The following is a 23,688-nucleotide window of genomic DNA, read 5'->3' as shown; positions in this document are numbered from 1 at the left end:
AAATACGCTAATTTTATTCACTGAAGTTTCAGCATTAATAAACATATTCACATTTTTCATAAAAACTTTTAATTAAGATAATGCAAGCTAAGAACTAGAAGGCTGTCATTCGTTGCCATGAGTATAAATCAAAATAGCGTTTTCATTCCTCATTTGTTTTCAAAACAAATGCTACTATAACCTTACAACTCTAAACCAGTATCTGCGAGATTCTCTTCCGTCCATCGATTGAAATACTCGATCATCGCCGGCGACATTTCCGATTTGAACGAACCGGAAGTTCCGGTTCGCATAAATTCACCGTCCGGATTGAACAGAAGACCTTTGCTCTTCAAAAACGCAGCAAGATTTGAATGATCCGTCGCTTTATTGTGTTTCATCACTTCGAAACTGAGATGATGAAGTAGTGTTTTCACTTGATCTTCACTCAATTCATAACCTAGGAACTCTGTAACTTGGAGCAAAATACTGCGAAGATCCTTCTTCATGTCTTCGTACTTCAGGAAAATGATGTTCGGCTCTGAACGTCTGCTCCAATAGCTCAAGATGTTATTGAAGAACGGCGCGTAGTTGGCTGTAAAAAAAACAAACTTGTTTGACATTGACATCAAATGTCATTGTTGACGTTTCTTAGCAATTGTTGTTTCCTTAGTACCTTTGTTTCTGAGAAACAGTTGAACGTACAGATTGAAATCTCCCGAATAGTTCTCCAAGAATCTGACGTGATGGTAATACGAGACGCAGACGTCTTTCGGATTTCTTGCCACGTGGATTATCTAAAAGTTTTGAAACTTTTGCATCAAAATTGCTTTGAAAAACGAACCTAACTAACTCACTTTCGGTCTCCTCTCGAAAGTTCTGATCTGCTTCGGCATTAATTCCCACGGCAAATGCGATTTGATGAATCTCGGTCTTGGCCTACTCTTCACAAATTCGATGGATCTTCTGACGTACGGGATGGCGTCGTTGGGATCGTCCATTCCGAAGTACATGCAGAATCTGAAAAAGAAGAAAATAAGTTCTAAACTTTAAGCAAACTTAATCTAATCGAGTTTTCTTACTCGACGAACGGAAACCTCTCATCCACATCGACTTTGGCCGCTTCAAAATCCAGATCGTTGGCAACGCACCAAACCAGTTCTTCTGTCCACGTTGTCCCTGACAACAAAATGTATCTTAACCTATCTTCTTTGACATTTAGCTATGACAACCAAAAAACTTTGACTTTAACGCGTCATTGTTGACATTTATAACTAATTTTTTAACGTTTCATTGTTATTTAACAAATTGTCATGGCAACAAACAGATATTTACCGGATTTGGGGAAACTGGTGACCCAGACGTCATCGTCGTAGACTTCTAGATCTTCGATTTCCTTCTGATACTTGGAAAAACTCTCCGGAAGCGAGTAACCTTTGAACTCTCCGTATCCTTTCCTAGCACTGCTCAGACCGTACCTGTCTCGCAGTTCAATCAATTCCGAATCGCTCTTGAATTCCATGACGATTCTTGCTCAAACTTTGGAAGACAACTAAAATGATTTTACGAAAGTCTGTAACGATAAATGAGTAGAAAAGAAGGTTTTTCGTTCGATAATTAATAATTTCCATAACAAACTAGATAAGACATGAAGATCAGAACAGCTTTTTGCATAAATATTGTTCTTGTTCCAAAGAAACAAATTATTTTTTGTACCATGACAACTGTAACTAAGTTTGTTGTTGTCGCAACAATCGTTTTGCAGTTGCATTAATTAAATAAAAACAGTTGAAAACATTGGTAGGCCTTGAAAATAAAACAAACAAAAATTATATCAACAATTCAATGAAAACAAGTGTCGATACGCACTTGTTTTCGTCGAGTTATCGATATAAGATATTAATTTCAAATTGAAACAAATAACAAATTATATTTTTTTCTTAAGTTTTTTACATTTTTTTTTTTTTCATAATTAATAAATTTAACAGTCAAATCGGAGTTTCGTGTTGGAAAGATTCGCTTCGATCCATTCATCGAAAATCTTAACAACTTCTTCGTCCATTTCCTCCTTGTAACCACCAGCTTTTCCCTTCCTGATGAACTCACCGCCTGAACACTTCGGATTTGCAGTCCTGACGTAATCTATAAACTCCGTATGATTGACAGCCTTATTGTTCTTCATCGATTCGAAACTCAAGTGTTCCTTCAACTTCTCCACTTGATCTTCACTCAAATCAACACCTAAGAACTCAGCAACTTGTAAAACGGATTTACCCAAATCCTTCTTCAGATCTTCGTACTTGATGAACAGAATGTTAGATTCGTCGCATCGGTCGAAGTAGCTGAGAACGTTTTTGAAGAACGGCGACGAAACCACTGAAATTAACAATAAGATTATTGAGATTTTCATGTTTCTATAAGAATAATCACGTTTGTCGTTGATGAACAATTGCCATTGTTGTTCGAAGTTGCCTAGGAAAACGTTGAACATCTTCATGTGATGATAGTAGGAGACGCAGACGTCTTTGGGATTTCTCGCAACGTGAATTATCTGCAATTATTTATTCTATTGAAGAACACATTAATCTACGTTGTTTTTGTTCTAATTATCAACTGTAAACTTTGATTTATTGGAGGTTTTAGACAACAAAACGCAACCAACTTAACACTAGTGCAATTAAAAATGCCTAATTTCTTAAAACACTTCTTCGCCAATTGTTAATTGCAAGCGATCAAAGGGTTTTTACAGTAAATTTTTGTATACCTTAGGTCTCTTTTCGAAAGTTCTAATCTGTTTTGGCAATAAATCCCACGGTAAATGCGTTTTGATGAATCTCGGTCTTGGCATTTCTTTCAGCATTTCCAAAGGTTTCAAGAATTTCGGTAAGTCTGCAACGCCATCATCGATTTGCACGAAACTGAAACGAAATTTGAATTAAAACTGAAATTTGTATTAATTTTTTTCATTTTGTTACTCTATAAATGGAAATCTCTCGTGTATATTTTGTTTGGCTCCTTCGAAATCCAAATCGTTGCAGATGCACCACACCATTTCCTGAGTCCAAGTGGTTCCTGGAACAAAAGAATCGCTTGTTAAATTTTGCTTCTCCATGGTAACGCAGAGAAAAACAAGAGACGACTCACCGCTTTTCGGGTAGCTGGTCACCCAGACGTCATCGTCGTACACCTGGAGATCTTCGATCTCCTTCTGATACCTGGCGAAATTCGAATACAACACGTAACCATGGAAACTCTGGTAAGTGAAGTTGCGCACCGGCGCGTACAGTTTCCGGATAACCTCTTCCATTTCCTCGGCGTTCATCAATTTCATCGTCATGGTGATCACAAAACCAAATGAATAAAACAACTGAATTTTAATGAACAAAACAACTTTTTTTATTTTTAAATTGATAAGATTTCGTGACGAGCAAACAATTGCCAGACATCATTTGTTTGCACACTCGTGCATTTTATCTATATGTTAAAACAAAAAAACAAGCGAATAAATTTACATTTTATTTTTAACAAAATTTAAGTAATTTAAAAAAAATTACAACACTAAGATATTAAAATTTAGTCTAAATTTTCAAAGTTCAATCCCGTGTTGGAAAGATTCACTTCGATCCAATCATCGAAAATCTTAACAACTTCTTCGTCCATTTCCTCCTTGTAACCACCAGCTTTTCCCTTCCTGATGAACTCATCGCCGCGACTCTTCGCGTTGACGCTCTTCACGAAAGCCGTCAACTTCGAATGATTAACAGCAGTTTCTTCAACTTCTCCACTTGATCATCTCTCAAATTAACACCTAAGAACTCGGCAATTTCCACCAAAGATTTCTCCAAATCCCTCTTCAAATCTTCGTACTTGATGAACAGAATGTTCGGTTCGTCGCGTTTGTGGAAGTAGCTTAAGACGTTCTTGAAAAACGGTGACCAAACCACTGAAAAAACAAGATTTATTTGATTGCAAATCACGTTTAAAATAATCACGTTTGTCGTGGATGAACAATTGCCATTGCTGCTCGAAGTTGCCTTGGAAACCCTCAAACATCTTCATGTGACGCATGCGTCCTTCGGGTTTCTCGCTACGTGAATCATCTGCAATTAATAAGCACACAAAGTTGAGTAATATACTCATTGGACAATATTCTAATATAATGATAACATTTTTTTTGTAATTATTGATGGTAAATTTTAAGTTATAGCAGTTTTTATACAATAAAACATTGTAATCAAAACGCAACCAACATAACGTGAATGCAAATAAAAATGCCTACAATTGTTAATTGCAAGCAACCAGAGGGTTGTCACAGTAAATTATTGCATACCTTAGGTCTTTTTTGGTAAGTTCTGATTTGCTTCGGTAGTAAATCCCACGGTAGATGCGTTTTGATGAACCTAGGTCTTGGCATTTTTTTAAGTAAATCGAAAGATCTCAAGAAACTCGGTATCTCTATACTAGCGTCATCTGGGAACAAGAAAATGTAACTGAAATTTAATAAAATATTGAATTAATCTTTGATTCCTTCTAAATTTACTCCAAAAATGGAAATCTCTCGTCCAATTCTTGTTCAGCTCCTTCGAAATCCAAATCGTTGCAGATGCACCAAACCATTTCCTGCATCCACGTAGTTCCTGAAACAAATTCAATTGTTCGCTGTAAACTGTTCGTTTGTTTTTCTTTAATTCCAATATTTTGTTAATTTTCGAGCTCTTCGATCGCTTCTCCAACCTTAACAAAATTAGTAAACAACACGTAACCATGGTAACTATTGTAAGAAAAGTTGAAGGGCGGAACGTAAACCTTCCAGATGAGTTCCTCAACCTCTTTGACGTTCATTAAATAAAAAAAACTATCGCACATTTATAAAAAAAAAATGGATTAGAAATGTTTATGAATGTAAATAAAAAATGTCATTTGTTTCTAAAAAAAAAAAACAAAATGACATTTACATTGAAAACCATTTTGTTTTTAAAAGAAATGAAGAAGATGCGAATAACCATGGTAACCAAATGCAAAACACACTGGATTAGACTTACCGCATTTGGGGTAACTGGAGACCCAGACATCATCGTCGTAGACCTCAAACTCGTCGATCCTCTGCCAGAACCTTGCGAAATTCGACGAGAAAACGTAACCTTCGAAACTCCGATAAGACGATTTGAACGGTGAAACGTACACCTCTTTGATCACTTCCTCTATCTCTTCGGTCTGTCGTCTGAGAAGATCTCTTGATTAAAACGAAAATTCCTGAAACTACTTTATATACGAAACGCAAAAGTTTCCATCGAGAAGAAAAGATTAGAATTGTAGCAAACATTTGCTTAATTTAACGCAAAAACAAAAAAAACAAACATACACAACTTTCCGCATGCTTGATCATCGCATTGACAAATCGATATGCGTTTTTTTTTTTTGTGTTTCTCTTTTGTTTTTGCTCTTGTTTCTGGTTACATTTCAAGGCATTTCCTTTCTTCCTACGCCTACTATAAAAGCTGCAAACGAATTCGATTGTTTTCAATCATTGTTTTCGCTTCGCGATGGGTCCAAATCTGGACGAAATTCTCGAGAGGAAATTCACTTCAGTTTTCCGCAAAGGTTACCGGAAGTACGGGAAATTCACGCTTCCGGCGAGATTCGAGGATTTGCGCACAGAAATCGACGATTTCGAGGTGTTCGATGACGACGTTTGGGTTTGCAGCTTTCCCAAAACCGGTAATTCCACAATTTATCTTCTATCATTTTTACTTATCCAATAATTTTTTTTGGATAGGCACCACGTGGACGCAGGAGATGGTTTGGTTGATCTGCAACGATTTCGATTACGTCAAAGCCGAAGAAAATCTGGGCGCAAGATTTCCATTTTTAGAGTAAATTTTATACAAAATTTACTTCAATTTAAAATTCATTTTTTTTATTGTTGTTAGGGTTTCAGCAGTTTTCGATTTCAGAGATTTGATTTCAGAAAACGACGAATTTAAACCTCCAGTTTTCATTGAGAATTCGCTTGAATTCACTAAGAACTGTCCAAGGCCAAGGATGATCAAAACGCATCTTCCATGGGATTTACTTCCAAGAGCGATTCGAGAGTTTCAAGTTAAACCTAAGGTTAGTGAATGCAAGCAAATGAAAGTTTAAACTTTAGAGAATGAAATGAGTTAATTGGTAAATTTAGGAGACTTCTGGTTATTGAGGAATTTACTGTTAAAATTCAATCAAAAAAAAAATTGCAGTGCTTCAATTTTTCGTTGATAATTTGAAAACTAATTGAAGTAATTCATAAAATTCAATTTCAAATTAAAGTTAAAATGTTAATTCTTTTGAATTTAAATTCCAAGTTTCGATTTCGATTTTTTTTTAGATAATTTATGTGAGTCGAAATCCAAAAGATACGTGCGTCTCCTACTTCCATCACGCTCGACTTTTCGAAGGCTTTTCCGGGGATTTTCGCGATTTCGCTCAGCTTTTCATCGCTGGAAAAGGTGAACATACAAAATGATATTGGAAAACGTTTTAAAACATTTCAATTTCAGTAAGTTTTGGTCCGTTTTTCGATAATTTCTTAAGCTTTTGGAACGTGAAGGATCAAAAAAATCTGCTTTTCATCAAGTACGAAGACATGAAGATGGATTTGGGAGAAGTGATGGAAACTGTGGCGAAATTCGTTGGGAAAACTTTGAGCGAAATCGAAAAATCTAAGCTGTTGAAGCATCTCAGTTTCGAGGAGATGAAACGAAATCCGGCTGTAAACTTCGAGCCGGTCCTGGAATTTCATCGACGCTTCAATTTGGTGAAAGTAGATGGCGTTTTCATGAGATCTGGAGGTGAAGAGAAGAGTAAAATGGATGAAATCGATGAGGATTTGCAAGAAAAGTTCGACGATTGGATTAAACGAAATTTATTGAAATTTTCTTAGAACTCGCATTTGTCGAAACCGGATGCCGCAAAGTCCCAATCGATCTTCCGGGTTTTGATGATGTTCGTGAAGACTTTCGAGGAGTGTTTGGGTGTTCTGGTGCGATTCGGATTCTCGAAATCTATGTGAATTAAACCAAAACGTTCGCTGAAAATTTTCAAAAAAAAAATTAATTAATTATCTTTGTTTCATATTATTGTTGTTAATTACGAGTATCCACGAAGCCATTCGAAGTTGTCAAGGAAACTCCACGCCGTGTAAGCTTTCACGTTGCATTTGTCTTCAGTTATGGCCAATAATACTTGCTCCAAATATTTCTGAAACCAAAAATGTTGTTGAGTCATAGAAATCGTTGTATTTTGAAAATTATGTAAGATATCTTAATGAGTGAATGATTGGATTAAACATGAAACTTTAAGGTTCAAAATGAGTGTATTTGGTTGTTTGTAGATTATATAGTTTTCTTGTAATTTGATTTTGAACTTTAATAAAAAAAAAATGGTATGAAATTGAGAAATGTAGTGACTTTAGTTATTAGGTTATATCTTAAAAACTACTTATGGTAGCTTAAAGATGAAATTTGCAAATTAAAGTTGAAATTCTAGGGAATTAAATGAGCTTTAAATGATGTTTCAGCGACTTTCGGTTTTTGAATAATTAATTGTTGAACTCACGTTATGATAATGAATTCTTCTGCAATCCTGCGTGAACTCCTCGTATTCACCTGCGTATCCGTTCTCGGCAATAACAACATCCGGATTTCCGTACTCCTCTTTGATGAAGTTCAGCAGTTTCCTCAAACCCCACGGGACAACTTTCAACCAGGAGGCGGCGCTGCTTTCCCAAGCTTCGTCTACTCTCGCCTCCGCCCCTATGTCGAAATAATAAGATGGCCTTGAGATGCCTTTGGCAGCGCCATCTGTTACCAATCGCGTGGTGTAGTGATTCAGACCCAAGAAATCCGCTGAACCGCGAATCATTTCGATTTCTTCAGCGGTGAACGACGGAAGACGTGATTTGCTGAAACCCTCTTCGGCGCTCGCCTTCGAGATCACCTCTTTCATCACCTGAGGGTAATCTCCGCTCTCGGAGAAGATCGGATTCGCAAACCATCCAAGCTGTAATCAATAATTGTGTTGTTTGTAATTAGCCTCAGTACGGTTGTAAAGATGCCATCTATTGATGGTATTTATAATTAAACATAACATTGTAACTGTCAACACGTAAAATGTCAACTGTCAATAGTTATTTTTTTTTATACTTAGGTTATTTCACGCCTGCAACCAGTGATGCAGATGTAGTTTAATAATTGTTCTTAGATGGCGCTAAAGATATAACACATTTTTCAAGGTCTGTAAAACGAAAGCTAATCCAAATTTAACAATTTTTTTGTGTGAATTGACTAAAGTGGATATTAATAATTGTTTAAAAAATCTCACTTACGCCCATTCTCAAGACTCGCTTTGCTGAATCCGAATCCTTCTGCGTTTGCGCCTCGAACCAGCTGGAATCCAAGGTGATTCCGACTAATCCGTTCTGCGTGGATTTGTACTTATCCTGGTAGATCCTGTAGGTTTTTCCGTGCGCCCTCAGGAGTGTCGTGCTGCACATGTAGGGGGCGACACCATCGGAAGTGTACGCAGGCGCTTTGTTGGCAATGCCGTAACCCTCGTGACACACCTGTAAAGGTTCGTTGAAAGTCTGCCAATGCTTAACTTTGGCGCCGAAGCTCTTGAACGCGATGGTTGCATACTCTGCAAAGATGTCGGCTAAGAGCGGATTAGGCCACCCACCGATCTCCTGCAACGGTTGCGGCAAATCCCAATGATACAAAGTCACAAACGGTTCTATTCCATTGGCTAAAAGCTCATCGATCAATTCGTTGTAGTAGCGAATACCATCGTCGTTGATGTTATTTGCGAAACCGGACGGAAGGATTCTCGACCAGGACAAGGAAAACCGGTAGTAATCAACACCTAAACTCTTCAGAAGAGCAACGTCCTCTTTGGTCTTGTGGTAGGAATCACAGGCCACATCTCCGGTGCTTCTATCAAAAATCAAGTCGTTTCTGAAATGACTCAGATGATCCCAAATGTTTTCACCTTTTCCTGTAACCAATCAAAAACAAAACTACATAACAACGAAACAATTGATTAAAAAAAAACAAATACCGCTCTCATTCCAAGCACCTTCCACTTGATAGGAAGCCGTGGAAACACCGAATTTGAAATCCGGCGGGAATTCCGAACAGAAACATCCCAGACTCAGCAAACTGCTAAAACAAAAGATGAAAATAATCAAATTGCATTTATTTCAGTACCAACTCACGCGATTAATTACATAACAACAAAAACGCACGAAAAATAAACAAAATTTCCACTGATAAAAATATTTCGATAAGAATTATAATTAGATATGTTATTTTTCATATTTTTTTGTTATTTAAATTTAAAATTTTCGCAAGTGTCATAAAAGAAACGTTACTAATTAATTTTGCTGCAATTTCATTTCCAATCAGGTTATGAATATTCAAGTTTCATTGTTTCGTTTCGAATTTGTTTAAAAATAAAATGGTGATGTTTCCATAGTGATATAATGTATTATTTTCTAAATAATTATGAAATTTGATATGTAATAAATTGTGTAAACATGAAATATTTTGAACTCACCCGAGAGAAGCAAATGTTACTACAACCGCTGACAACATGTTTACAGATTGTTTCTGTTTCCGCATTCGATTTTTAAGTTGCGCCTCGATCTGATAACTTATGTTTTTTGTTTTATTTTCTCTCTCACTCATACAAATATCGAGGATTCGATAATCGCTTTTGACCTTTGATTCATTATTTATTTTTATACTTGAAATTTTTATCGAGTGCACCTTCGGATTTCCGTGTGCATTTGTTTAAATGAAACAAACGAAACATGCATTTTTATGTCCACTAGAATGGCTTGAGTATATCAATTCGTTGATAAACAAATGCAAATCGTTTTGCATGACTTTTATAATTTATATTTAATTATTCGTTTGTTTAATTTTTACTTATACGTCGTGCTAAAGTATTTCTTAGCATTTATAATACTTATGTGCTTTTGTTTTCTTAAGAATTGAAACGTTAATTGGAAATTTTATCAATTATTGGAAAAGTATTGATTTTGGTGTTAGGCAACTTAATTAACTAAAAGAAATGAGCGATGCAAATGAGTAGTTATCAACAGGATATAAATATGATTCACGTGATTGGCCGATAGATGGAGCATATAGTTATTGAACTTGATGTTAGGCTACCTTATTAACTAAGAGAGATGGTCTTTCGATGAAAGGATTAGGAAACACTGTTAGTATTATAGTTATCGAAATCATGTTATTAAAGAAAATCCTTTTTTACCAATTTCTCCAGCTCTTAGCAGGCGACTCGATGACACTACAAAGATGAATTTAGGCTTGTTGGAATGGCGAGATATTCAGCTTTCAGACGAGTGGTCGATGATGTAATTATCTTTAGGGGTTGTCGAGAAATTCACGAAAAACTGTTAGAACTGAATAAAAAACGAAAAAAAATGTTCTACAGCTGATAGTAGGCGACTCGATGACACTACAAAGATGTATGTAGGCTTTTTGGAAAGGTGAGATCTTCAGCTTTCCAACGAGTGGTAGTTGATGTACTCATCTTTAGGGGTTGTCGAGAAATTTACGAAAAACCCAAAACATTGAAAAAAAACGAAAAAAACTGTCGTTTCTCTGTTACCTATAAAACGTTAAGCAAATGTTTTTTTTCTTCAATTTCTACAGCTTATATCAGGCGACTCGATGACAGCACTAAGATGTGTGTAGGCTTGTTGGAAAGGCAAAATATCCAGCTTTTATACGAGTGGTCGATGATGTAATTATCTTTAGGGGTTGTCGAGAAATTCACGAAAAACTGTTAGAACTGAATAAAAACGAGAAAAACATGTTCTACAGCTGATAGTAGGCGACTCGATTACACTACAAAGATGTATTTAGGCTTGTTGGAAAGGTGAGATATTCAGCTTTCCAACAAGTGGTCGGTTATGTAATTATCTTTAGGGGTTGTCGAGAAATTAACGTAAAACTGTTAAAACTAAATAAAAACGAGAAAAAAATGTTCTACAGCTCATAGCAGGCGACTCGATGATACTAGAAAGATGTATGTAGGCTTGTTGGAAAGGTGAAATATTCAGCTTTTATACGAGTGGTCGGTGATGTAATTATCTTCAGGGGTTGTCGAGAAATTCAAAGAATTGAAACGTTAACGTTAGGCAACTTAATTAACTAAAAGAAATGAGCGTTACAAATGACTAGTTATCAAATATGATTCACGTGATCGGCCGATAGATGGAGCATTCAGTTATTGAGCTTAATGTTAGGTTACCGGATTAACTAAGAGAAGTGGTTTTTCATGCAAGGGATTAGGAGACACTGTTGGTATTATAGTTATCGATTTATTTAAAACTAGATTATTTCGTGGTGCGAAACAGTTATTAAGATCTACTTAAAAAATAAACAGATAATAAATAGAAGATATCGATGGCATCAGGAGGAAGAGTATCGAGTTGAGATTGGGTATGGCCGCGGAGGAGGTGAAGGATCGTGCGAAGGAGTCGATGATGTGGATCTTCCAGCCCATGTTGGCCTGCGTGAAGGAATGATAGTAAACTATATCCGGCCACGTCGTGTTTGGAGTGATCTCGAGAACGCCCGCAGCGCCCTCCTCGCACGAGTACACCAGAGATCTGTTGAACTTCTTGAAGGAGACGAAATCGTCGTCCAACCTCCTGTCCTTGCCTTCGCGATGCTTTGAAAGGCAAAGTGGACCAGCCGCGATGGGTTTCGGTCTTCCTCTCCTCGAATACTCAACTCCCGCTAATACTCTGACCTTCGATTGACCCTCATCTGTTAGCTTATCGTAACCGCCGTGCTTTTCATCCGTTATCACCAGAGGATGGTAGAACTCTGCGCTGTGCGGATTGTTTCCACCGCGCACTTTGAAAGCGTACGTCAGGCCGCGCCTCAACCAAATCTCCGGCGCTAGGTAACCGTTGATGTACCAAGCCATGGTAGTTGCCGGTTGCCCTGGAAACAAAAACAAGAAACATAAAATGATCGAGTTAGAATGGAATTTGTTGGAAAGCAACCTGTGATCGCTTGATAGCCTTTCTTTCCTGCGGATGGTCCGATGTAAGCGTTGAAGGTACGTATCGTTCGATCGTAGATCTGACCCTTCTCCCATGGCTCCGACGGTTCCGGTTCCGAAGACGTGAAAGAGAAGCAATTGTTCGTCGGATCTTTGTTGCCGAAATTCAATTTTACGTCCGCTTTCGGGTAGACGTCGTGGAAGGCGGGCTCCTTGTTGTGATCCAATCTACCCAAGGCCCAAATCACGTAAGTATCCTCCTCCGTGTCGACAGTCTTATCGCCGTTATCGGCTGAAAACAATATTTGCTGTTAATCGAGTTGCCTAATTTTGCTACAAAAGTTGCATATGATCAATTAAAGTTGCCTAACTCACACGAAATCAACGATCTTCTGTAGGTGATTATGTTGATGCCGTTCTCCCTGATCGCCGTGTGAAGCTGATTGTTGTTCTGTCCGCCGACGACCTCATCCTTGCAGACGCCCTTGTGCTGTCCCAACACTTTGATGCACTGCAAATGAAATTTAATAGATGTCATCATCAATTGCATTTGTTTCTTATTATTATTATTATTATCATTACCGGTGACAGAGCTGTCACGTTGTAATCATCCGCGTATCCTAGGTAACCGTCGATGTAAGCCACGGCCACGTCCGATCCGAGCATCTGCGATTTTCCGGAATCCCCGGAAATACCGAAAGCCATGTACTCGGATTCCTTGACTTGTCCGGCCAATTGAATGGTGACGGCTGGACCGAACACTTCCCACGACACTTGAAAGTCTTTGTGCAGTTGAAGGCAATTGGGCAAATCGTTTTTGTGCGGCTAAAAGAATAACCGGAAACCGGAATTAGTGAGTTCCATTTGTTTCTGTTTCTGTTTTTTTCTCCAATCGCTTACGATAACTCTGACGAGAGATGGCGGCACGTTCAATCCGTCGGGGATGATCAGAGAACCCAAATTCAAATTCGTCTCCACATCGTAAACGCTGAACCAATCGATGTTGAAGATCGTTACATCTCCTGGTAACACGAGTGTTATGGTCTCACCTTTGTACTCTCTCAACGGATCCAAGCTGCAAATTACAATTCTTCATATCAAACAATTCATTAAAAAATTAATATAATTACAGAATATTCATACTTGAAGATTTCGGAAATTTCTAATTTCCAATTTTGAACGCAAAAAATTAGAAAGTTCCAACAGAGTGTATAAAACTATTAACGGTATTAAAGTCCGCAGAAGGATAACAACTATTCAATTGTTTTAAAAGCAACTGTTATATTTTTTTTCATCTTTTTTTTGTAATGTAGTCTAGTCTTTGAAGGATAACTTCTATTCAATTGTTTCAAAAACAAGTATTAAATTTATAGATCAAATGTTCATTGCTTCTAACAAATATTCAATTGTTTCATCTGTTTAACAGTTGACTTTGTAAACAAATGAATTTAAAGTGCAAATATAAATTACCTTGATGACATTAGAACAGTAATTAGTAACAATTTGATTTCTGATAATCGATTTGTAAACTAATGGTGTTGAATCATTGCCATTTCTTTTGTTTCTGGACTAATAAGAAAGTTTTTTTTGTTTTGAATACAAAGAAATGCAATAAAAGTTGCCTAATTCCAAAAAAAAATCAAATTCGACAACTCATTAAATCAAATAAAAAAATAGTAGGCTGGAATTTGATTTCGCATCGGTTTTTCTGATAATCGACTTGAAAACTAATGATGTTGAATCATTGCCATTCCTTTTGTTTCTGGTTACTAATCAGAAAGTTTTTTTTGTTTTTGAATACAAAGAAATGCAATAAAAGTTGCCTAATTCCAAAAAAAATCGAATTTGACAACTCGTTAAATCAAATAAAAAAAATAGTAGGCTGGAATTTGTTTTGACAATTTAAACTTGAAAATTAGTAATGGTTGAATCATCGCATCTCTTTTGTTATTTCTTTTGTTGGTCACTAGATTAAGTAGTTTCATAAATTGTAGTTAGTAAATAGATGTTAATTGGATTCGATTTTTATAATAAGTGAAACTAATCTTGACCTAATTTATATAAAAAATAAAAAGTGTACTGTTTAACAGTTGACTTTGTATTGAATTTTCAATTAAAGTACAAAAAAAAACAAATGAATTTAAAGTGCAAATGTAAATAACCTTGATGACATTAGAACAGTAATTAGTAAGAATTTGGTTTCGCATCGGTTTTTCTGATAATCGATTTGAAAACTAATGGTGTTGAATCGTTGCTATTTCTTTTGTTTCTGGTTACTAATCAGAAAGTTTTGTTTTTTTTGAATACAAAGAAATGCAATAAAAGTTGCCTAATTCCAAAAAAAAAATTCGAATTTGACAACTCATTAAATCAAATAAAAAAATAGTAGTCTGGAATTTGATTTCGCATCGGTTTTTCTGATAATCGACTTGAAAACTAATGATGTTGAATCGTTGCCATTTCTTTTGTTTCTGGTTACTAATCAGAAAGGTTTTTTTTTCGAATACAAAGAAATGCAATAAAAGTTGCCTAATTCCAATAAAAAATTCGAATTTGACAACTCGTTAAATCAAATAAAAAATAGTATACTGGAATTTGATTTCGCATCGGTTTTTCTGATAATCGATTTGAAAACTAATGGTGTTGAATTATTGCCTTTTCTTTTGTTTCTGGTTACTAATCAGAAAGTTTTTTTTTTCGAATACAAAGAAATGCAATAAAAGTTGCCTAATTCCAAAAAAAAAAATCGAATTTGACAACTCATTAAATCAAATAAAAAATAGTAAGCTGGAATTTGATTTCGCATCGGTTTTTCTGATAATCGATTTGAAAACTATTGGTGTTGAATCAGTGCCATTTCTTTTGTTTCTGGTTACTAATCAGAAAGTTTTTTGTTTTGAATACAAAGAAATGTAATAAAAGTTGCCTAATTCCAAAAAAAAAAATCGAATTTGACAACTCATTAAATCAAATAAAAAAATAGTAAGCTGGAATTTGATTTCGCATCGGTTTTTCTGATAATCGATTTGAAAACTAATGGTGTTGAATCATTGCCATTTCTTTTGTTTCTGGAATAATAATAAAGTTACTTTTTTCGAATACAAAGAAATGCAATAAAAGTTGCCTAATTCCAAAAAAAAATCGAATTTGACAACTCGTTAAATCAAATAAAAAAATAGTAGGCTGGAATTTGATTTCGAATCGGTTTTTCTGATAATCGATTTGAAAACTAATGGTGTTGAATCGTTGCCATTTCTTTTGTTTCTGGTTACTAATCACAAAGTTTTTTTTGTTTTTGAATACAAAGAAATGCAATAAAAGTTGCCTAATTCCAAAAAAAAATCGAATTTGACAACTCGTTAAATCAAATAAAAAAATAGTAGGCTGGAATTTGATTTCGCATCGGTTTTTTCTGATAATCGATTTGAAAACTAATGGTGTTGAATCATTGCCATTTCTTTTGTTTCTGGTTACTAATCAGAAAGTTTTTTTTTTTTTCGAATACAAAGGAATGCAATAAAAGTTGCCTAATTCCAATAAAAAAAAAGAATTCGACAACTCGTTAAATCAAATAAAAAAATAGTAGGCTGGAATTTGTTTTGACAATTTAAACTTGAAAATTATTAATGGTTGAATCATCGCATCTCTTTTGTTATTTCTTTTGTTGGTCACTAGATTCAGTAGTTTCATAAATTGTAGTTAGTAAATAGATGTTAATTGGATTCGATTTTTATAATAAGTGAAACTAATCTTGACCTAATTTATATAAAAAATAAAAAGTGTACTGTTTAACAGTTGACTTTGTATTGAATTTTCAATTAAAGTACAAAAAAAACAAATGAATTTAAAGTGCAAATGTAAATGACCTTGATGACATTAGAACAGTAATTAGTAAGAATTTGATTTCACATCGGTTTTTCTGATAATCGATTTGAAAACTAATGGTGTTGAATCATTGCCATTCCTTTTGTTTCTGGTTACTAATCAGAAAGTTTTTTTTGTTTTTGAATACAAAGAAATGCAATAAAAGTTGCCTAATTCCAAAAAATATTCGAATTTGACAACTCGTTAAATCAAATAAAAAAATAGTAGGCTGGAATTTGTTTTGACAATTTAAACTTGAAAATTAGTAATGGTTGAATCATCGCATCTCTTTTGTTTTTTTCTTTTGTTGGTCACTAGATTCAGTAGTTTCATAAATTGTAGTTATTAAATAGATGTTAATTGGATTTGGATTTTATAATAAGTGAAACTAATCTTGACCTAATTTATATAAAAATAAAAAGTGTACTGTTTAACAGTTGACTTTGTATTGAATTTTCAATTAAAGTACAAAAAAAAACAAATGAATTTAAAGTGCAAATGTAAATAACCTTGATGACATTAGAACAGTAATTAGTAAGAATTTGGTTTCGCATCGGTTTTTCTGATAATCGATTTGAAAACTAATGGTGTTGAATCATTGCCATTTCTTTTGTTTCTGGTTACTAATCAGAAAGTTTTTTTTTGTTTTTGAATACAAAGAAATGCAGTAAAAGTTGCCTAATTCCAAAAAAAAATTCGAATTTGACAACTCATTAAATCAAATAAAAAAATAGTAGGCTGGAATTTGATTTCGCATCAGTTTTTCTGATAATCAAGTTACTAATCAGAAAGTTTTTTTTTGTTTTTGAATACAAAGAAATGCAATAAAAGTTGCCTAATTCCAAAAATTCGAATTTGACAACTTATGAAATCAAATAAAAAAATAGTAGGCTGGAATTTGTTTTGACAATTTAAACTTGAAAATTATTAATGGTTGAATCATCGCATCTCTTTTGTTATTTCTTTTGTTGGTCACTAGATTCAGTAGTTTCATAAATTGTAGTTAGTAAATAGATGTTAATTGGATTCGATTTTTATAATAAGTGAAACTAATCTTGACCTAATTTATATAAAAAATAAAAAGTGTACTCACTATCCGTACTCGTCCGGAACTCTCGAACCCTTCGATCCTGGCTGCGGTCCAACTCCGACCCAGAAATGCGCCGTCTTCGATTTTCCATCGAATCTGAACTCGGGAATCCTGAGCGTCTTCGAATCGACGATCTCTATACTACCCGAACTGACTCTGTGCGTCTTCGATGTTAATTGTGAGATAGTTTGAAGAACCGGAGGTTCGAATTCTTCCGGTATGTAGATATCGCCGAAAGTGTTCTGACTCCAGAGATCGTAGATCGCGAACCATTTGATGTCGGTGATCTTCTTCTTCTCGGGCAGAGTGAGCGTAAAGTCCTTGTTGAAGTAACGATTCAGCACGTTCGTTTTTCCGAATTCATCGGAGACGATGAAACCCTGAGGTCCGGGTCTGTTCGCCGCCCCAGACCAGAAGAAGGTGTCCGCACCGTTCCCATCGTAATTGAAGCCGATCAGTAGAAAAGTCGTGTCGTTGACGGCGTAAACGTCTCCGGAGACTTGGTGATGGTACGAGTTCAGTTTCCCCAAGTACTTTCCACGGTACGGTCCATCGTCGTCGTCCTGGCAACACACTTTGCAAAGAGGTTAAGTTCGTTTCGATCGCAGGAGGCGGAATAATTGAAGTGTTGAAGAGATTCCGATCGAGCGACGAACCCGACAAACATATTGTTACTCACCTTGCGCCACGAAAACTGCCACGAAGAGCACGAACACAAACCAACAGCTGTCCATTTTTAGACATTCACACGAAGAACTCGATGGAAAGCAACTTCAGAGGGATTAAACTACTTGGAAAATGGACATTGCGAGCGTTCGCGTTCTTGAAACTAGTCCGTTTCGCCGTTCGTTCGCTGACTTTCTACTCGCCGATGTCGGCCAAAGCGGCGAAGGTCTTCGAAATCCGAAGACAATAACCGGACTTTACGTTTACTCCTCTCGCTGCTGCCACCGTCTCAGTCAGTCACAGTTAGTTAGTCAGTGAAAAGGAAAAGCGGGACTCGTGAGTCAACACTCTCTCTTTCTTTCGGAGATTTCGAGGTGCTTCCGATAGTCGAAACCGTTGCGATCGGGAATCGCGACGTCCGCGCCGGAAGATATTAAACTTTGGATCACGTCATCCGAGCATTCTAAAACAACTACATTCTTTTGTCAATATAGAAATTGAAGCTAAAACTATAAAGAATAATACGCTGTTAGTTTCATTTACTTATCTTCAATAAGTTTGGAACTACGAGTGATCAAAAGATCAGTATTCGAAATAAACAATATTTTGGATTTTTGTTGATTTCTTGAAAACTAAGAAAGATATAAAAAAATGTTGTATATGGAAATTAAAGCTAATACTGTAATTAACAAAATGAGATTATATTCATATTGATGTCTTTTATGTGTTTGGTGCTATAAGCTATCAAAATTTAATTAATTAAAAAATCTAATGTCTTTAGATTTTTATGCATTTCTTGAAAACTAAGAAAGATATAAAAAAATGTTGTATATGGAAATTAAAGCGAAAAGTGTAATTAACAAAATGAGATTATATTCATATTGATGTCTTATATGTGTTTGGTGCTATAAGCTATCAAAATTTAATTAATTAAAAAAATGTAATGTATTTAGATTTTTATGCATTTCTTGAAAACTAAGAAAGATATAAAAAATGTTGTATATGGAAATTAAAGCGAAAAGTGTAATTAACAAAATGAGTTTATATTCAAATTGATGTCTTTTATGTGTTTGTAGCTATAAGCTATCAAAATTTAATTAATTAAAAAAATGTAATGTCTTTAGATTTTTATGCATTTCTTGAAAATTAAGAAAGATATAAAAAATGTTGTAAATGGAAATTAAAGCGAAAAGTGTAATTAACAAAATGAGTTTATATTCAAATTGATGTCTTTTATGTGTTTGTAGCTATAAGCTATCAAAATTTAATTAATTAAAAAAATGTAATGTCTTTATATTTTTATGTATTTCTTGAAAATAACAAGAGTTATATTAAATATTATATATGCAAATTGAAGATAAAATTATAAAGAATGAAATGTGATTATAATCATTTTGATGGGTTTTATGCGTTTGGAGCTTTGAGTGATCAAAGTTGAATCAATGGAATTTCAGTAATGTTTCAAATTTTTGTTTATTTCTTGAAAATTAAGAAAGTTGTATTAAATATTGAATATGGAAATTGAAGCTAATAGTACATGGAATACAAAGTGATTATAATCATGTTGATAACTTTCCTGTGTTCAGAGTTATAAGCTTGTCAAAAATTTAATCAACGAATATTGAATGAACGAAAAAAATGTAGTGTCTTTACATTTTTAGATATTTCTCGAAAACTATAAGAGATATATTAACTATTGTATATGGAAATTAAAGCTAATACTACACGGAATACAAAGTGATTATAATTATTTTGATAACTTTCTTGCGTTCAGAGTTATAAGCTTGTCAAAAGTTTAATCAACGAATATTGAATGAACGAAAAAAATGTAGTGTCTTTACATTTTTAGATATTTCTCGGAAACTATAAGAGATATATTAAATACTAAATATAGAAATTGAAGCTATATTTCTTGGAATCGAGTAGGATTCAACGTATGGTCAACGCACCTCTGTTGACCGTTCAAATGCATGAATCAAAGCTAAGGAGGCGGGTATTCAATTCCTTCTCCTTTTTTTGTTTTTGTTTGTTATTACCTGCACGTACGAGCGGAGTCCACCCGTTAACGTCGACGCAATTAACATCGAAACTATGCAGCAAAGCGAATTCCACTGTCTCTGAACGGCCGGTGTCTACAGCTCTGTGCAATCCGTTCCTACCGACACAATCTTTCGATGCAGTCGAAGCGCCTTTCGATAGGAGAAACTTGGCGCAATTCAAATCCCCTTTATCCAGAGCCAACATCAAGGCTGTCGTGCCGTCAAACAGATGACGATCGTCGATATCGGCACCCAGAGTTAACAGGACATTCGCTGCAGCTAAATTCCCGAATTCGATGGATTGTCTCAACGGATTCTCCTCGTTTTTAACATATAAAAGTTGAGGCCTTAAATTTCAACAATTTGTATTAAAATTATTATTTTTATAACGACTACTCGTTACTTGTCAAGTAAATTGACATAGTAATGCATCTTTTTTATTTTTTAAGTATCCATGACTACCAAAGTTTTTTTTGCCATGGTAACCAAAATTTAAATATTAATGAAATTTCAATTATTAATTAAACAAAAATCAATTACTTTTTAGCGATGATTTTCCTTATCAAGGGTAATTTATTGAATTTTATAGCTCTGCTCAGGTGTTTGCTGTAAGCGATCTCGATTTCCGTCGCCGATTCGAATTCGAGGAAGTCGGAATCGCCCAACTTCGAACGGAATCTGTATATTCTTCCTGGGAAGAGATTCGTCACTTTGTATGTAGTCCTGAAACCGCTGAAAAAACAACAGATATTTAAAAAGTATGACTTTGGATATAGGCAACCAAATGTACATTAGATTCGTATTTAAACTTAATTTAATATTCATGAAAAAGTAATTATGAAGGAATTAATTAATTCAAAAATTAAAAACAATTGTAAATTATTTTCGTTGCTAAGTAATTAAGTAAATAAAGGAAGGAAAGTGTTATGAAATTAATTTACTTAAAAAGTTTAATTATATTAAATTCATATTGCGCACGATCTAACAAATTAACAATCATTAAAATAAAAATAATTAATTGTTATTTATATAATAATAATAAAGATCAACTTGTGTTATTTACATATAAATTGGGCGGTTTGTGTAACTAAGAGAAGTTGCTTAGTTACGATATAAACAAAACCGTAAAAAGTCACAGTAAATTTTGGTAAATGTACACATATCAACGTTGACGTTATTAGATAATGTACACATTAACAAATAAATCAACAAATCTAAACGAAAATCTCTCCTGCGTTCTAACAATTTGTATATTTAATCTATTCTTTGTTTAATGTGTAAATTCACTAAGAAACTAAATTTATTTACATTATAAAATATACAATATACAAAAAAGAAAAAAGTGTAATTCGTCATCGTTCAGGCACATTTATAACAATCCACTGTCGTTTCATTCAAACGGAACTTTTGATTAGTTGCTTAGTAACGGCATTAACAAGGGGATTTGGGTGCGTTTTTGTTGATTTGCTACGTAAAACGAAAGAATCTACAGACAAACACAATAAAATTTTATTTACATAACCAACAATTAAACAAATATACGGATGATTGTAACTGTCTGCTAGTAATAATAATAATTAATGGTTGCTAAGGATTCTTTTGTTTTCGAAGACTTTTGATTATTGCTTAGTTACGATACTAAAAAAATATTATATCCATAGCAACGATAATAAATAAATAAAATATATATATATATAAAACATGATATCACCATTGTGGAGGTTGCAAAATGGTAAATTTCATTAAGTAAACGAATTGTTTAAAAAAGAGGAAGAAAAAAAAACCTGAACTATCTAAATTCATAATCGCAAGGAGAAAAAAATTATTGAATCATCGTGTGTACAATGTAGTCACGTAACTTGCCGAGTAGGGAAAAAAAGGGGGTGAATGTACACGGGTTTTACTTGACAAGTTCGATGATTGCGAACAATAAAACTTACGATAATGAAACTAGCGAACGATAGGCGGATGAAGGCGAATCGATTTAAAAAAAATATATATATATATTATAATTAAGATAAGAAAAAAAAATACAATAAAATTCGTCTGAATTACCGGTAGATCGTTTTCCAGGAGCCGAAGTCGTCGAAAATTTGCAGCAGCGCAAACAAATCGCGGCCCTCGTTGATCCACGTTAAAGTTACGGAAGTGGCGTCGCGACGCAACGTTTTCATAGCCGCAAAAACTTCCCGAAATCGATCAAACACGAAACAAATTTCGCACTCCCCCCCTATCGTTGCTTTAGAACTTTTGAAAAATATCGAATTGGCAATGGTAAATCGCGTTTCTTTTTTTTTTTGCAGTCTTATGAGGAATAAACGTAATGGTAAATGCTGACGGAGATCGCATGATTAATTTTTTTTTTTTAAGTTGTTGTTTTTAAGTGTACTTAAAATTTGGGTTTGTACCATACGATCTCTCCACTCAGACAACCGGTGACGAGTTGATAATTGTTGGTGGGGTTGAACTTGCTGCAGACGACGACGTCCGAATGCTGATCGGTCAAGGTGTTGAGCGGGTACAACTTCTTGGGTTTCTCCGGCACGCAGAGACTCAACTCTTGCACCTCGTCGTTGAAGCTGAAGAGACGAACGCCGTTGCCGTACGGCGAGCAGATGATCCTTCCGTCCGCCGAGAAGCAGGGCTCCTTGATGAAACCCTTGCCGACGCTGAGCTCGTCGACGTAGTGCGTCAGTCTGGGCACGTTCTTTATGATTTTGTTCTTGTCGCCGGGTCTCCGGTAGTGGAAACGCGTGTACGAATTAGTCCCGATGAGACCGCTGTTCATCACGCCCATGTACGAGCGTTCGTCGTTCGTCCTGCTGAACGGATTCCTGTCCGATAAGTAATTCGAATTCGTCATGAATCCCATCCATATGTCCGTCGGTCTCATGTCCTCCTCGTCCTGTCGCTCCGTGAATGCAGGGACGGCAGCATCCTCAACATAGCAGTAAGCATCGGCGTAATCCTTGGGATCTCTGGTTTGGATATCGTGCACGCTGCTCCACTACACAGATTAGCAATTAGCAACAAGCAAAACATTTTTTAACCATTACCCCAAAATATTATTGAGTAAGTCGATATTCATGAAACAATCAATGTAAATTTTAAATAAACATTATTTTTTTGAATTAATTTGCATTTACATATTTATAAAAAAAAAAAGTTACATGAAAATAGTAACAAATAGTAATAGACGAACAAAATAGAATTCTTAAATTGGAACAAACAAAAATTAATTGAAAACTTTCCCCCTTCAGGTTTTGGAAACATGATGTTGCTTCATCTTTGATATAATTACTTTAAAATTGGGACTTTTTGATGTAAGAGCAATGAAAATAAAAGCTAATACTACATGGAATACGAAGTGATTATAATCATTTTGATAACTTTCTTGCGTTCAGACTTATAAGCTTGTCAAAAGTTTAATCAACGAATATTGAATGAACGAAAAAATTTAGTGTCTTTACATTTTTTGATATTTCTCGAAAACTATAATAGATATATTAACTATTGAATATGCAAATAAAAGCTAATATTACATGGAATACAAAGTGATTATAATCATTTTGATAACTTTCTTGCGTTCAGAGTTATAAGTTTGTCAAAAGTTTAATCAACGAATATTGAATGCTCGAAAAAATATAGTGTCTTTACATTTTTAGATATTTCTCGAAAACTATAATAGATATATTAACTATTGTATATGGAAATTAAAGCTAATACTACACGGAATACAAAGTGATTATAATCATTTTGATAACTTTCTTGCGTTCAGAGTTATAAGCTTGTCAAAAGTTTAATCAACGAATATTGAATGCTCGAAAAAATGTAGTGTCTTTACATTTTTAGATATTTCTCGGAAACTATAAGAGATATTTTAAATATTGAATAAATATTCTAAATTCATGAAACAATCAATGTAAATTTGAAATAAACATTATTTTTTGAATTAATTTGCATTTACATATTTAT

The 23,688-nt window shown here is 34.6% G+C and overlaps 7 protein-coding genes and 1 pseudogene across 8 annotated transcripts; 1 reads left to right on the top strand and 7 right to left on the bottom strand.

Annotated features, from left to right (window-relative positions):
- Positions 1 to 37: 37 nt before the first annotated feature.
- LOC108566641 (sulfotransferase family cytosolic 1B member 1-like) lies at positions 38 to 1,517 on the bottom strand. The gene is made up of 5 exons (XM_017926630.1): positions 1,315 to 1,517; positions 1,062 to 1,158; positions 837 to 999; positions 656 to 776; positions 38 to 574 (listed from the first exon to the last, which is right to left on the bottom strand). The coding sequence occupies exons 1-5, from the start codon at positions 1,499 to 1,501 to the stop codon at positions 183 to 185; spliced, it is 960 nt and encodes a 319-aa protein (XP_017782119.1). The 5' UTR covers positions 1,502 to 1,517; the 3' UTR covers positions 38 to 182.
- Positions 1,518 to 1,959: 442 nt separating this feature from the next.
- Positions 1,960 to 3,311, bottom strand: LOC108566643 (sulfotransferase family cytosolic 1B member 1-like). The gene is made up of 5 exons (XM_017926634.1): positions 3,124 to 3,311; positions 2,955 to 3,051; positions 2,744 to 2,897; positions 2,410 to 2,530; positions 1,960 to 2,355 (listed from the first exon to the last, which is right to left on the bottom strand). Exons 1-5 carry the CDS (start codon positions 3,308 to 3,310, stop codon positions 1,961 to 1,963), a joined length of 954 nt encoding a protein of 317 aa, XP_017782123.1. The 5' UTR covers position 3,311; the 3' UTR covers position 1,960.
- Positions 3,312 to 3,552: 241 nt separating this feature from the next.
- Positions 3,553 to 5,355, bottom strand: LOC108566631 (annotated as a pseudogene).
- A 167-nt stretch (positions 5,356 to 5,522) lies between these two features.
- Positions 5,523 to 6,873, top strand: LOC108566630 (sulfotransferase 1C4-like). Its single transcript, XM_017926619.1, has 6 exons — positions 5,523 to 5,697; positions 5,756 to 5,852; positions 5,910 to 6,090; positions 6,344 to 6,464; positions 6,516 to 6,806; positions 6,857 to 6,873. Exons 1-6 carry the CDS (start codon positions 5,523 to 5,525, stop codon positions 6,871 to 6,873), a joined length of 882 nt encoding a protein of 293 aa, XP_017782108.1.
- LOC108566642 (myrosinase 1-like) lies at positions 6,865 to 9,775 on the bottom strand. 2 transcript variants are annotated; one of them, XM_017926632.1, is made up of 6 exons: positions 9,568 to 9,775; positions 9,070 to 9,173; positions 8,342 to 9,006; positions 7,573 to 8,016; positions 7,109 to 7,215; positions 6,865 to 7,045 (listed from the first exon to the last, which is right to left on the bottom strand). In XM_017926632.1, exons 1-6 carry the CDS (start codon positions 9,696 to 9,698, stop codon positions 6,895 to 6,897), a joined length of 1,602 nt encoding a protein of 533 aa, XP_017782121.1. In that variant the 5' UTR covers positions 9,699 to 9,775; the 3' UTR covers positions 6,865 to 6,894. The 2 variants fall into 2 exon arrangements, with proteins under 2 accessions (XP_017782121.1, XP_017782122.1); XM_017926633.1 differs by having other exon boundaries at positions 9,070 to 9,170.
- A 1,575-nt stretch (positions 9,776 to 11,350) lies between these two features.
- LOC108566644 (protein Skeletor, isoforms B/C) lies at positions 11,351 to 17,991 on the bottom strand. The gene is made up of 7 exons (XM_017926635.1): positions 17,688 to 17,991; positions 17,012 to 17,582; positions 12,955 to 13,129; positions 12,637 to 12,879; positions 12,430 to 12,565; positions 12,056 to 12,346; positions 11,351 to 11,993 (listed from the first exon to the last, which is right to left on the bottom strand). The coding sequence occupies exons 1-7, from the start codon at positions 17,740 to 17,742 to the stop codon at positions 11,413 to 11,415; spliced, it is 2,052 nt and encodes a 683-aa protein (XP_017782124.1). The 5' UTR covers positions 17,743 to 17,991; the 3' UTR covers positions 11,351 to 11,412.
- Positions 17,992 to 17,996: 5 nt separating this feature from the next.
- Positions 17,997 to 21,887, bottom strand: LOC108566629 (fibronectin type 3 and ankyrin repeat domains 1 protein). The gene is made up of 4 exons (XM_017926618.1): positions 21,769 to 21,887; positions 20,254 to 20,445; positions 19,711 to 20,060; positions 17,997 to 18,146 (listed from the first exon to the last, which is right to left on the bottom strand). The coding sequence occupies exons 1-4, from the start codon at positions 21,885 to 21,887 to the stop codon at positions 18,016 to 18,018; spliced, it is 792 nt and encodes a 263-aa protein (XP_017782107.1). The 3' UTR covers positions 17,997 to 18,015.
- A 195-nt stretch (positions 21,888 to 22,082) lies between these two features.
- On the bottom strand, positions 22,083 to 22,794 carry LOC108566633 (DDB1- and CUL4-associated factor 10-like). The gene has a single exon (XM_017926622.1). The coding sequence runs from the start codon at positions 22,604 to 22,606 to the stop codon at positions 22,103 to 22,105; it is 504 nt and encodes a 167-aa protein (XP_017782111.1). The 5' UTR covers positions 22,607 to 22,794; the 3' UTR covers positions 22,083 to 22,102.
- Positions 22,795 to 23,688: the final 894 nt, after the last annotated feature.

Source organism: Nicrophorus vespilloides, unplaced genomic scaffold, assembly GCF_001412225.1.
Source record: "Nicrophorus vespilloides isolate i.1.1-1 unplaced genomic scaffold, Nicve_v1.0, whole genome shotgun sequence".
Classification (NCBI taxonomy): Eukaryota; Metazoa; Arthropoda; class Insecta; order Coleoptera; family Silphidae; genus Nicrophorus; species Nicrophorus vespilloides.
This window is presented reverse-complemented; position numbering and strand designations above follow the sequence as displayed.

Bases quoted from the DNA above. Each gene is read 5' to 3' on its own strand.
- LOC108566642 (XM_017926632.1), bottom strand. From the start codon at position 9,698: ATGAGTGAGAGAGAAAATAAAACAAAAAACATAAGTTATCAGATCGAG. The intron at 9,174-9,567 runs GTGAGTTCAAAA...CTTTTGTTTTAG, and splicing joins GTAACATTTGCTTCTCTCGG to CAGTTTGCTGAGTCTGGGAT. The intron at 8,017-8,341 runs GTAAGTGAGATT...TATTGATTACAG, and splicing joins AGCGAGTCTTGAGAATGGGC to CTTGGATGGTTTGCGAATCC.
- LOC108566630 (XM_017926619.1), top strand. From the start codon at position 5,523: ATGGGTCCAAATCTGGACGAAATTCTCGAGAGGAAATTCACTTCAGTT. The intron at 5,853-5,909 runs GTAAATTTTATA...TATTGTTGTTAG, and splicing joins GCAAGATTTCCATTTTTAGA to GGTTTCAGCAGTTTTCGATT. The intron at 6,091-6,343 runs GTTAGTGAATGC...ATTTTTTTTTAG, and splicing joins AGTTTCAAGTTAAACCTAAG to ATAATTTATGTGAGTCGAAA.
- LOC108566644 (XM_017926635.1), bottom strand. From the start codon at position 17,742: ATGGACAGCTGTTGGTTTGTGTTCGTGCTCTTCGTGGCAGTTTTCGTG. The intron at 13,130-17,011 runs GTGAGTACACTT...TGTAATTTGCAG, and splicing joins GTTCCGGACGAGTACGGATA to CTTGGATCCGTTGAGAGAGT. The intron at 12,566-12,636 runs GTAATGATAATA...TTTCATTTGCAG, and splicing joins ACGTGACAGCTCTGTCACCG to TGCATCAAAGTGTTGGGACA.
- LOC108566643 (XM_017926634.1), bottom strand. From the start codon at position 3,310: ATGAAATTGATGAACGCCGAGGAAATGGAAGAGGTTATCCGGAAACTG. The intron at 3,052-3,123 runs GTGAGTCGTCTC...CTTTTGTTCCAG, and splicing joins GACCAGCTACCCGAAAAGCG to GAACCACTTGGACTCAGGAA. The intron at 2,356-2,409 runs GTGATTATTCTT...TGTTAATTTCAG, and splicing joins ATTGTTCATCAACGACAAAC to TGGTTTCGTCGCCGTTCTTC.
- LOC108566629 (XM_017926618.1), bottom strand. From the start codon at position 21,887: ATGAAAACGTTGCGTCGCGACGCCACTTCCGTAACTTTAACGTGGATC. The intron at 20,446-21,768 runs GTAATTCAGACG...TTGTTTTTTCAG, and splicing joins TCCTGGAAAACGATCTACCG to CGGTTTCAGGACTACATACA. The intron at 20,061-20,253 runs GTAATTGATTTT...TTGAAATTTAAG, and splicing joins AGGAAAATCATCGCTAAAAA to GCCTCAACTTTTATATGTTA.
- LOC108566641 (XM_017926630.1), bottom strand. From the start codon at position 1,501: ATGGAATTCAAGAGCGATTCGGAATTGATTGAACTGCGAGACAGGTAC. The intron at 1,000-1,061 runs GTAAGAAAACTC...CTTCTTTTTCAG, and splicing joins GAGAGGTTTCCGTTCGTCGA to ATTCTGCATGTACTTCGGAA. The intron at 575-655 runs GTACTAAGGAAA...TTTTTTTTACAG, and splicing joins ACTGTTTCTCAGAAACAAAG to CCAACTACGCGCCGTTCTTC.
- LOC108566633 (XM_017926622.1), bottom strand. From the start codon at position 22,606: ATGAGACCGACGGACATATGGATGGGATTCATGACGAATTCGAATTAC.